Source organism: Heptranchias perlo, chromosome 1, assembly GCF_035084215.1.
Source record: "Heptranchias perlo isolate sHepPer1 chromosome 1, sHepPer1.hap1, whole genome shotgun sequence".
NCBI lineage: Eukaryota > Metazoa > Chordata > Chondrichthyes > Hexanchiformes > Hexanchidae > Heptranchias > Heptranchias perlo.
In genome coordinates, this window is record NC_090325.1 from 173,178,005 (window position 1) to 173,191,420 (window position 13,416).

Consider the following 13,416-nt stretch of genomic DNA (forward strand, 5'->3'; position numbering starts at 1 on the left):
ACTTGCACTCCTACTGGCATAGAGCTGGGAACAGCATACCTTCCCAGTCCAGTTGAAACGCACTAAAGTTTTAAAACACGCACAAACCATTTCTCCTAGACAGACTTATCCAGTGCTCCCAAGGTCAGTCATTACACCGGCTATCAGTCCTTTGTTTGATTCAAAGTGATTTCATCCATTGGTCCATGGAAATTAACCTACGTCCTTGAAAATAATAAAACTTTTTATATGGTTAACACAAGAAATTGTAATTTTTTAAAAATAAGTTGCTCTTTGTTTTTATTTAACAGTGGTATTTTATTAAGTCCTGTGTTTTTTTAAATACTATTTTTTAAAATTGTAATGGCTTATAACATAACAAAAAAGCTTCAAAATGAAAAAAAAATCCAAGCACTGAAGCTAAACAGTGATTATTGTGCTTATTTTAAAAAGAGTATATAATCTTTTCAGATCTTTTTAATTCTGTTCTGTGATTTTTTTTTCATAGGTACAATGTGCCATGCAGATCTTGTAGAAAAATTGAAACTGCTGTATAAAGTACATGTACTTCCTGGTAAGAAACCCAATTTGTTGTTTTAGAATCATGTTAAATTGAGATAGTAGGTCCCACTTACTCAAATACAGTTTTATAGTACAGAACATTTTTTTTTAGTAAACGTTAGTGTTAAATTAATTTTCCCTCAGTGGGGTAAGTAAGTAAATTTGTTATAAAATCTTCCGAGTCTTACTGCTGTGTACATAAAATACTAATCCACATTGCTCCATATAGAGATGTCTACTGACTGGTCTTGTAGCTGATGTCATCTCGAGGGCAATTGGGGATGGGCAATAAATGCCGGCCTTGCCAGCGACGCCCACATCCCGTGAACGAATAAAAAAAAAAATAATGGAAAGTCTCCACAGAGAAGAAGAAATGACCATAAAATTAAAATGTATCCTACAGGGCAGGAGAATTAATGGGGGAGAATATTTGAAATTAAAGCATACCTCTTACAGTAGTTTAAACTTCTAATTTGCATGCCTGGCTTACATACATCAATATTTTGGCCATTTGTTGTCTCTTGTCTGTTGTCTCGTTATTGAATTTGCTTCCACTTTGAATAGGAGTTCCATGCATGCTGCTAGTAATGGAACTGATATTACGTTTGATGTCGTGCTCCGCTACTGCAGTGTCTCTTATGCAGTGTGCTACCTCGTTAAACTACACCCCAATCTGCATAACTGCTTTAGAAATCTCCCTGATCACCATTCTTGTGCTTTTTTTAGGATAGAAATTCTTCTTTTACGTTGACTACAAATTGCAACCCTCCTATTAATTCATCAGTATCAATCAATCTTCTGCTAAAAAGTTTCCCTGTGCAGGCACTATAAAACTTTTGTTTTATTTAAGAGTGATTTAAGATTATTACTTCCTGCAGACATTAAATTTATATTACCAATTGTGTCAGGACTTTATAAAGTCACCTGGATTTGTTACTAATGAGTTATTAGGCTAAGCCCAATGTTGGGAGTACAACCCATATTTAAACATTCTGATTACATTTTTTTTCCTGAACTCAGATGAAAAAATTGAGTGAAATCAGCTGCAAGCAAATGTGTGCTTTTCCAGGTCAATCATTAAGAGAAACAAATTGCATTTATATAAGCACCTTTTGTGCCCACAGGACATCCCAAAGCGTTTTACAACCAATTAATTATTTTTGAAGTGTAATCATTGTTGTTACGTAGACAAAAAACAAAACATCCATAATCAGAAAACTTCAGGTTTAACTGAGGTTGTCGCATAGCAAGCCAGAGAAACACCATTTGCAAAATAAGATTAGATGATGAACTGGATCAATGAATGCATATCTTTTCTTTGCATAGGGAAGAAGTATACTATGTGCCATGTAATGAGAGTTTGGGGCAGTCTTTCTATCTTACAGTTTTGTTCAGATTGAAGACATTGGAGTGGAGTTTTGTTTTCAGATGTAAAATCAGTTCTAATTTAATTTGCACTGCTATAAGATTTGTGTATCACGAGTGGAAATAGCACTTAATTATCTGGTCTAAGTTCTTTGCATAATTATTCACAACTCCAGGAGCAAACTTGAATGGCCTAGGGATGACACCACTGGTAGGAGAGGAAAGTTGTGTAAGTCATTTTTAAAAGGATGGGGAGAATTAAAGGAGTGTCACAGGAAAGGAAGGGAATTTTTAAAGATTTTGAAGAGTATTAAAAGACACCTCAATCCAACAGCCTTTGCCAAGGCTGAAAGGAAGTGGAGGTGGCTGGCCATGATAAGAACGTAAGAAATAGGAGCAGGAGTAGGCCATATGGCCCCTCGAGCTTATTCAATAAGATCATGGCTGATCTTTGACCTCAATTCCACTTTCCTGCCCGATCCCCATTTCCTTTGATTCCCTTTAGAGTCCAAAAATCTGTCGCTCTCAGCCTTGAATATACTCCACGACTGAGCATCCACAGCCCTCTGGAGTAGAGAATTCCAAAGATTCACAGCCCTCCTGAGTGAAGAAATTCCTCCTCATCTCAGTCCTAAATGGCTGACCCCTTATCCTGAGACCATGCCCCCCTCTAGTTCTAGACTCTCCAGCCAGGGGGAACAGCCTCTCAGCATCTACCCTGTCAAGCCCCCTCAGAACTTGTATGAGGAAAGAAAAGGACTCCACAGCACCATTCCATAGGTAAGCACTGCAGCGTGCCTCCAAGAAATTGTAGTTAAGTTTCAGGTCACTGCTGACCCTTACTGTCCCTGCATGTGTAACAATTATGCTGTATGTTAGGCATAGGTGTCCTTATAGCAGATGACACAGTTTGGTATCAGCCCTCTGCTGACCCAGGTTCCTGCAGTCATTCATTCATTCGCAGGTTTGTTGGGCCCTTCAGAAATGGTTGGGAGCATCTTGGCAGGAATAGCCAAATGCAGCGCTGGTTCTTGATCACTCTGGCATGCCTTCCTTCATGTAATACCAAGTAATGCAAAACATGATGTGATTTGGGTGCTTCTAAAACCGCCCAGAACTAAGGTTAGTTAGGCATTCATATCTCAGTCATGACATCGGGGATCTAGTGGCACAACCTCCTTTGGGAAAAGGGCCCCCTACTACCACATCTGTCAAAGTGAGGTATGTTGCCTCTCTGCAGAAGCAGGGATGCGGTTACCAGCGAAAAGGGCACTGACCTGCCTAGCATGCCTCGAAAGCTCCTCCTCTTCCTCTGAATATATCAGCCTGGAGGATCCCTTTTGGCAAACCCTCTGATTTCAATAAATGATGCTAGGGAGAAAAATAATGACAACTGCATAAAGGCTCTTGGAAGCCTAAGTACCAGCAGTAAATTAAAAACAAAACAGAAAAGGCCTGAAACATTCACCTGGAAAATCTGCAGACCCTTTAAAGGCTTGCCTGCTGCAGGACAACCTGACGAGCCTTCCTGTCAAGTTTCCATGGACATGTTGGGGACTTGGCAACATGACTTTTAAATACGAAAGGAAACTCCTACCTGCAACGAACAGGAGGTCTGTGCACCAACAAAATCTCCCACCCTTCCACACAAGAAAAATTGTCTCCCATAACTGGTATAAAGTGGATGGGACTAAATTCCACTCCATTTCTTAGTCATTGCTGCCCCATTTTCCAACACAAACAGCCCCATTGTGATTTTATCACGCATAACCTAAATTTTGGAAATAGTTTTTTAGGATAGGAGGTTTCAATCAGATTAAACCATAAATCAGAAGGGTATCAGTATTTCATTCTGCTTGTTGCAAAGGGCGCTTCTGTGCTCAGAAGGTTCTGTTTAAATCTTTGAGAGCAGAATGCAAATATTTATTCTATTTATTCTTTACTGTCCTTAGAACCATTTTTCAATGAGCAAGAAGACCCTGATTCTGCATTTGAAGCTACACAATACTTCTTTGAAGATGTATCGCCTGAAACCATACATGGTAGGTTTTATATTTATTTTGTAAGTTTGTTTTAATTTTACATGTGTAGGGTTTATATATCAAGATGAGACATTGCATATTATAGGTCACAATGACTCCGATACATACAAATAATAATGTAGAAAGGAGTGCAAAAAGGGGAGAGATGGTTACAGACTGAGCACGTGGGATCAAGCCATATTATTTACTGAATGCAAGCAGCATTCTCCTGAAATCTTGGCTTTATGATTTGGACAACTTGATGGGAAACGCTGGTGGGTAAGACACAGATGAAGGTTGCAGTTAGAAGGTCCACACACACAGATCTTCAGTTCCGGATGTAGCCCATGGAACATCCGCTCTGACTGGCAGATGTCCCACAAGGATTTTGTCTAGTTTTTGATATTGAGAAGTGTTGGGGAGGGCTATACTGGAGTTACGGTATGCTTCTTGTTGCTGAAATAGAGCTGTTCAATCGATTCTCGCCCATCCAGAGCAGATCATAGATGCAAGAGTCTAAGGGAATAATGAATTGGTCACAGCTGTTTTTCGAATTTTGTAAGTGTTTCGATAAAATATAAATATGTACGAGGGAGCTTCAAGTGTGTAGCTCAATTAATGGACAGCTGCAGAGACAGAAGTAATAGGTGCTATGTAACCAATCCCTATGTTGGAATGACATTATTTTCTAAAATACAGTTTATACTAAATACTGCTCTTTTATTCCATTTCTGCTGAGCACAGTCGTGAAATTAACCAAGTAAACCAAAAGTAAAACCAAATCATCTGTGAAGAGAACAGACTTTTGGAGGGGACCATTTTTCAATTAAATTCTAATAATATACAGCAATTAGACTTTGTAGTCTTCGAGATTTGCCATCTTAAACACAGCTCCACTTTAGCAACAAAATAATGCATTGTTACTTTGCATAATTCTCCTGTCATTACAAAGCAGCATAACATCCAACTTATTGTGAATAGTACCACGGTAGTTAAGAACCTAGGAGATTTTCTAGGGGGCAGTAATTTTTCCGACAGCCTATTAACACTGAAACAACAATGCTGCACATGTGGATTTGGTTGTGTGGTGTGAATGGAATTTATTGGTTTCTGACATAGTTTGAGGTTGGTAACAGATTTGAAAACCTGTTGCAAATGCACCAATTAAGCTGATTGATTGGCATAGCTCTATACAGAAATGCTTTCTATTTATACCATATGACATTTTTTCAATAAAAGTTGCCAAAACTTTTGACTAATTTATGAATGGATATTCTGAGTTTACAATGCTGAAACCTAATTGAAGACATTGACAACAGGAAATTGCAAGAACAATCTAAATCTTGATGTTATATACTATATACTGTGTTTCAAATTGGCATTTTCGATTTATGGTTTTACTTCTGGCTTCAGTTTCAGGTGCATTCCAGAATCACACTGCACTGCTAAATGGTCTTTACAGGAAAAATGATTGTCCTCCTTTTTGACAACATTGCTGGATATTTAATGAAAAATGTACAATAAGTTATAAATGAATTCCATGTGCAATATGCTAAATAGCAACTAACTTCTGGATTAAAATTTCCATGTCCTGAGAATTCTAAAATCATGTGTACCCATCCAACATCATGCTTCTGATCCTTTATAAAGTAGAAGTATTTGTATCTTTCACTTAAGGATAAATTTTAATGGATATACTGTTATAGTACCATTTCTACCCTGGGTCTTGGCTTTGTGATTGAAGGAATTATAGGAATTGAAAGTTAAAATTGATACCTCCTTCATACATCTTTGGTTACTATGAGAGATATTGATTCTTGCTGGAGAACATAAATTTATAAAAGGGTTAGAATTGCTTTAATCAGTGCAGAATGTTTAAATTTATAATTTGACAGTGAGACTTTGTACAACATAATGGGCCAATTCTTACTAGAGCAGGGCATTTTACAGGGTACGTCGTTACTTAGACTTTTTCCTGCACCCTTCAGCTCAAATTTTTTGCACCATAACTTGCTGGGAGTTTGAGCTGGTAACGGTGCAGTGAGGGCAATGATCTTAGTGAACGGTGGGACCAACAGTGTATCTCAACCAATGAGATTCAAGGATTGAGAAAGAAACAGAAAAATAATAGATAGGGAGGGTGAATTAGAGTCAAATCAGGTACATGAGAGAGAGAGAAAGAGCGATTGGATTGAGAGAGAAAAAAGAGACAAAGGAAAAGTAAGAAAAAAAATGTTAAATTTGAAATTTTTTAAATCTAAAGAATTTACTACATGCAGGAATGAGAGTGAACAGTTTAAATTTTTCCCTTTCTGGGCCAGAGAGGTTGATTGGCATTGTATTAACAATTATCACATAGTTAAAAGGGTACTTGCGCTCTTGAGCACCAATCCTAACTTTCTGCAGCGAGTTTAATGGACAATTAATGTGCAAATCCAGCAAGTTCTTAAAAATAATGGGGAGGCTAAGGGCGAGATGCCATTTGTGCGAGGCAAACGGTGGAGCGGTATAAATTGACCAAATTTTGGAGATTTGCAACTCATGCCATATCTCTTAATCCCCAAACTTGCGGGCCGATTTGCGCATTAATAACTGCATGCATTGTTAATACGCCATTATTTTTCCTGCAAGATTCGGCCCCAATGCCTTTTAGAGCAAAATGGCTCTTTTGACCATATATGACTGAACATTTTATAGCTGAACTGGTAACAAATATAGTAACATGTCAATATTTGTTTCCTCTCAGTTGTTACAGAAGTTGAGTCAAGGGCAAAAAGTGAAACAGAAGATGGCTTTGTCACAGTAAACCTGAGGAATGAGAAAGGTAGAGACAGATTCTATGACCGTCTAATGCTCCACAAGCAGATTTAAAAAGTTCAAAGAATTTTAAATGAGAAATATTGCTACACTATATTTTTAAATATAATTTGCACAAAGATATTGACTGTGACTTAACTGATAAATGCTTTTATCTCAAACTTTTACAATGGTTTTATTTTATACAATTCTTATAAATAAATTCTATAGCCATACATTCTGCTGACTTGGTTTTTGCTCTGTTATAGTTGAGAAGCGACCAACCCCACATGATTATCGACATTACATCAGGATGTGGGCACAAGAAAGGGAGCCTAAGTTGGAGAATATCAAAGACCTGCCTAAACTGAATCAAGTAAGTATCAGTCCTTTTTATAGCAAAATCTGTAACTACTAACATGTCAGTACTTTTTAAATTACTGATAGTAAATGCACATTTATTCTTAATCCTTCGCAGGAGCAATTCATTGAACTATGTAGAACTCTGTATAATATGTTCAGTGAAGATGCAAAGGAGCAAGAATTATACCATGCTACTGCAGCTGTAACCAGTTTACTTCTGGAAATTGGAGAAGTAGGAAAACAGTTCATCAGTCAAGCCCTCCAGGAACCAGGCAGCAGTCATGACAGTAAAAGCAGAGTGCACCCGAAAAAGGAAAACCAACCATTAAATTACGGACAGGGGGATTCTTTCTGTCCCATCCTCGATGGGATGGATGATGAAAAGGTGGCTTCCAGTGAGCTGCAGGATATTAAATTGGATGACAGTTCACCAAAAGACAATGGGGTGTCTTCAGCAATGTTGATTTCAGATGATGAAACTAAAGATGATACTTCCATGTCCTCATACTCTGTACTGAGTGCTGGCTCTAATGACGATGATAAGTTGCAGTGTGAGGATATCACAGAGGATACCGTGCTCGTGCGTAATAATGGTGAGACCCCTCTTCCCAGGAGTAGTAGCAGAGACAAAGACTGGGCTATCACCTTTGAGCAGTTTTTGGCCTCCCTTCTAACCGAGACCGCTTTGGTGAGCTACTTTGAGAAAGCTGGGGTAGTGATGGCCAGGATTACAAATGCTAAGAATGTCAGATTGATGGGAAAACCAATCACCTCAGCAAGTGACTATGAGATCACTACAATCTCAGGGTGAGGTGGTTGCTGCTGTTTAGTCAACAGATTACATGAAGTAACGTCTTATAAACCTGATACCATATAGACCAATGTAATGTTTAGTAAACTGATGTACAGTAGTTTCAGAAGAATTGTTCGATGTACTGTATCTCGTATTGTAAATTCTAAGTAATATTGTAAATTCTAAGTAATATTTAAGTGAATTTTCCTCCTCCTAACCCAATGTTTCATTGCATATTATTGAGCATTACACTTTAAAACATACTCTATAGAAAACTGGAGCACCTGCACTTTGATTCCATGCTGCTTTGTAAAACTGGTTCATTTATGTCTGTTTGTTTATTAATCATTTGTGACCAGTGATTCCTTGTGACTTTATACGTTGACCAATGTCTCTGTTACTAAAACCATTCCTGGAAATTTCATTTTTATACTAGATACAGTACTAATACAACTTCTGTCTTTTGTTTTCGAACTGAAGTTGCTGTTTTAAATTGGCTTTTTCCTTTTTTTTAAAATAAAAGGATTCTTAGGGATGTTGGCTTGACCTTCAACATGAAAGGAACAATGTATAGAATAAAATTAAAACGTCGGTAAAAGCACTCTGTTAGGCTGGTTAATTTGTTGGTACTTCGATTCTAGACATCTGGTGAAAACAGTTAAGTTTTTGTTTAATCATAGAAAACATTTGAGTGTAAGAATTAGCCTGGAAAAGAATTATAGACTAAGAATTGTAGATGGAGAGAGGAAACCGTGGGTATATATTGGGACAGAGGAGGGGAACCACAAGATATACACTCAGGCAGAGAGATAGAGAACCACAAGATCTATTAGGTCAGAGAGGGGGAACCACATGTATGCTGGAGCAGAGAGAGAGCACCACACGTATGCTGGAGTAAGAAGAGAGAGGGAACCGCACGCACATTGGAGCAGAGAAAACTACATTCACTGAGGCAGAGAGAGAGAGAACCACCTGCACACAAACAGAGCAAACCACATGCACTGGAGCAGAGAGAGAACCACATGCACACTGGAGCAGAAAGAACTGTGCACACTGGAGCAGAGAGAACGAGCGAACCACGTGCACAACAAAGGCTATGGGCCCCGACAACATCCTGGCTGTAGTGCTGAAGACTTGTGCGCCAGAACTAGCCAAGCTGTTCCAGTACAACTACAACACTGACATCTACCTGACAATGTGGGAAATTGCCCAGGTATGTCCTGTCCACAAAGAGCAGGACAAATCCGATCCGGCCAATTACCGCCCCATCAGTCTACTCTCAATCATCAGCAACGTGATGGAAGGTGTCATCGACAGTGCTATCAAGCGGCACTTGCTCACCAATAACCTGCTCACCGATGCTCAGTTTGGGTTCTGCCAGGACCACTCTGCTCCAACCCTCATTACAGCCTTGATCCAAACATGGACAAAAGAGCTAAATTCCAGAGGTGAGGAGGGAGTGACTGCCTTTGACATCAAGGCAGCATTTGACCAAGTGTGACACCAAGGAGCCCTATTAAAATTGAAGTCAATGGGAATCGGGGAAATCTCTCCAGTAGCTGGAGACATACCTAGCACAAAGGAAGATGGTAGTGGTTGTTGGAGGCCAATCATCTCAGCCTCAGGACATTGCTGCAGGAGTTCCTCAGGGCAGTGTCCTAGGCCCAACCAGCTCCAACAACACTCAAGAAGCTCGATACCATCCAGGACAAAGCGGCCTGCTTGATTGGCACCCCATCCACTACCCTAAACATTCACTCCCTTCATCACCGGTGCACCGTGCAGCACCTCCCAAACCCACGACCTAGAAGGACAAGGGCAGCAGGCACATGGGAACAACACCACCTGCACATTCCCCTCCACGTCACACACCATCCCGACTTGGAAATATATCGCCATTCCTTCATCGTCGCTGGGGAGAACTGTGGGCGAACCTTCACCACATGGACGGCAGCAGTTCAAGAAGGCAGCTCGCCACCACCTTCTCAAGGGCAATTAGGGATGGACAATAAATGCTGGACTTGCCAGTGACGCCCACAAGCCATGAACAAATAAAAAAAACACTGGAGCAGAGAGAACCACGCATACACTGGAGCAGAGAGAGAACCACCTGCACTAGAGTAGAGAAAACCATGTGCACACTTGAGCATTGAGAACCAGGCACATTGGAGCAGGGAGAGAGAACCACATGCACATTAGAGTAGAGAGAGAAGACCACATGCACTGGAGCAGAGAGAGAAGACATGCATATTAGAGCAGAGTGAGAGAACCATGACAAATTTAGCAGTGAGAAGGCTAGCGCCTGATCTGTGTGTGCGCCCGGGCCACTGCTACAATTCGGCAGGGACTTTTTGTAGGCGGCTATGACCACCACCTGAAATGACTATTTCAACATTGAAATGAGGCTCCTGTGCCCATTCCCAGCTCCGTTCCTGAAATTGGTGAAAAGTAGTCAGAGCTTTCGCCAATGCAAGCTCTAACTACTTTTTCAGGCTCTAAGCAGCCTAACCAGCGGTCCTTAAAGGGAACACTGGAGGCCATGGAAGAAGCCTTTGGATATGTTTTATCAAGAGTAAATGCTCCTCCTGCCTCCACATTAATACTGCGTCCACTGCCAGCCCACGCATGCCTCCTCGCCACAGATACACCTTTGCGCCTTGGCCAGTGTCTGAGCCAGCTGAAAATCAAAGGGCCAATTGGTGCACCTCTCCGCAATTATGATGATGCCCAAGGACCATCCTAAATTTGCCTTGGATGCTTGTTGCACGGATCATGCTTGGTTTCGGGCGCTAATGAATTTAAGCCCCATAATGTGGGAGTGGAGTCACTTGTACGCCAGGCCAAGTAAGGTTCCCTGAAGCCCATAACTTACCAGGTTTCTTGAATTCAGTTTTACAAGAGGCCATAGTGGGATTTGAACTTATAATCTCTAGGTTGCTAGGCCAGGAACCATAACTACTACACTTAAGTGTCCATGTTACATTCGTTACTTTATAATTCTTGCCACAGATCTTTTCCCATGTTCTAATGTTAAAAAAGCATTTCTGGCCTATATGCAATGCCTGGGAGCTCAGCCTGTTCATGCCTGAAATGAAATGGTAGTATTAATGACAGTTGGCACTGACTGAGGTAATAGAGGGAACGTAAACCGGGTTTCCCTCAGGAATAAGATGCCAATAGAAATGACTATCTGGAAGACAAATCCACACTATAGATTGGTCAAATAGGCATTCCTAATCCTTAAATTCTTAATGGCAATCATCCACTCTGTTGAAAAAAAAATCACACATTTACAACGCACGGAGTCCTGAGATTTTAGTGCAATTCAGCGATCACTACAGCCCATCTGATGACACAAGGCTGCTAATACTCTCCAAAGCAGGTGTCAGGTTAGTTTAAAAATTGCCTTTATTATATAAATAAAATGCTGCAAATTAATTGGTTCTAAGAGCTAGATAGTGAAAGAATGTTTTTACGTCATGAATGGAATATAGTGCTGCATTTATATCAAAGAAATATTCCTGAAGTTATTCTCCAATACTAGCTGCTGCTGCTCCTAATACTGTAGAAATTGCCCCATTTTAAGTTGTAGAGTGGTTTCTACAGCAGCTGCATTGACTTTAAAATGACGACTTTGTTGCTGCTGTATTGCCTGTTGGTTGGGGAAGAACTGTACAGACCAATCATTTTGTGGATTGTACAAGATGGGCAAGAGTGCCTCGGTGCCATTATCTGTGTGGCAGCTATGTTTTTTCTTACACCCCCCTCCTCTGACAAACTGGTCGGTGTTTAGGCAGCACGATCGTCGAAAACACAGGTTGAAATTATCTATTTTGCAGGTACACATTGCCCGCAATAGCAGCTAATGCCACTTTGCTTACTTTTGTGGTTTGCTGGCTTTCAAGGTGCCATTGGTTCACCTGTGAATGGAGATGAGCAGCAAGACAAGGCTAAATTCAGGCCTATAGTATTCCCCCGACCCCACCCCCCAAATTACTTTAAAGCTTCTTCTAGCTGTTTTGATTTTGTGCAGAGGACAACAGATCATACAGCAATGAGTGGAGGGATAGACATACAGCTTCCAATTCAATGCACATCTCACTAATTGTATGGTCTGCTTTGAAATAACATTATTATGATTGCTGGACCATTTTTCTATTCGGTAATGAATTTCACCCCTTCCCTCCACCCATGGAAATCGATTAAGTAGTATCATTTAAGTGCTAATGTACCCAGCAATCAATAGTATTATTTTATAATATTATGTTGCCTGATGCTCACCTCTGTACTTGATCTAACGTGCTAACAGAGTGGTTAAATGTAAATATATTATACTGAAAGGTTGGTGCTTATGCAGCACTATCATCAAAAGTGCATGAAAGGTGGTTTTGCATTGGATTGTGAGAGTTTAAATTACTTGCTCAGGAATGTCTTCATGAACTGCATGTGCACCTGGTGGCAGGACCTGCATTTAAATTTCCCCGGTGTGTCACCTAGTCAATGCCAGAGACGAACCCCAAGTCACCGTTTTCTCTGCAAAAAGCGCACGACCATTAAAAGAAAAAATATCTGTTAGATTAGATATCTGCTCTGCCATTCAACAAGATCATGGCTGATCTTCTACCTCAACGCCATTTTCCTGCACCATCCCCATATCCCTTGATGACTTTAATATCTGGAAATCTATCAACCTCTGTTTTGAATGTATTCAATGACTGAGCCTCCACAGCCCTCTGGGGTAGAGAATTCCAAAGATTCACCACCCTCTGAGTGAAGAAATTTCTCCTCATCTCAGTCCTAAATGGCCTACCCTTTATTCTGAGACTGTGACCCCTGGTTCTAGATTCCCCAGCCAAGGGAAACATCCTCCTTGCATCTACCCTGTCGAGCCCTGTAAGAATTTTATATGTTTCAATTAGATCACCTCTCATTCTTCTAAACTCTAGGGAATACAGACCTAGGCTTTCAAGCTAGCCTTTCAAATACCTCTTTATCAATTTTTAGCCCATCCATTATCTCAGCTATATCTTCCTTTACTGAGACTCGGGCAGCATTTTCTTCCTTGGTAAAGACAGATGCAAAGTACTCATTTAGTACCTCGGCCATCCCCTCTGCCTCCATGAGTAGATCTCCTTTATGGTCCCGAATCGGCCCTACCCTTCCTCTTACTACCCATTTACTGTTTACATGCCTGTAGAAGACTTTTGGATTCCCTTTTATGTTGGCTGCCAGTCTATTCTCATACTCTCTCTTTGCTCCTCTTATTTCCTTTTTCACTTCCCCTCTGAACTTTCTATATTCTGCCTGGTTCTCACTTGTGTTATCAACCTGACATCTGTCATATGCCCCTTTTTTCCGTTTCATCTTACTCACTATCTCTTTTGTCATCCGGGAAGCTCTGGCTTTAGTTGCCCTACCTTTCTGACTCGTGGGTATGTGCCTACTTTAATGAATAAAATGTTGCTGTAATATTTGTGTATGGAAGGAGGCATCACAGCTTATTGGATTGAGCTTAGAATTCTCTATCCATAGTATATT

The 13,416-nt window shown here is 40.3% G+C and overlaps 1 protein-coding gene across 2 annotated transcripts in view; it reads left to right on the top strand.

The window, feature by feature from the left end:
* The window catches only part of tbc1d9 (TBC1 domain family, member 9 (with GRAM domain)), a 73,327-nt gene extending 64,832 nt beyond the window's left edge, over nt 1-8,495 (top strand). Inside the window, exons 17-21 of one of the 2 annotated variants that reach the window (XM_067993885.1) lie at nt 488-553; nt 3,858-3,947; nt 6,673-6,750; nt 6,992-7,098; nt 7,201-8,494. In XM_067993885.1, coding sequence (XP_067849986.1) covers nt 488-553; nt 3,858-3,947; nt 6,673-6,750; nt 6,992-7,098; nt 7,201-7,896 — 1,037 coding nt within the window. In that variant the 3' untranslated portion in view covers nt 7,897-8,494. Of the gene's footprint in view, nt 1-487; nt 554-3,857; nt 3,948-6,672; nt 6,751-6,991; nt 7,099-7,200 lie in introns of both variants that reach the window. The other variant, XM_067993895.1, reaches the window with a different exon arrangement.
* The last annotated feature ends 4,921 nt before the right edge of the window (nt 8,496-13,416 follow it).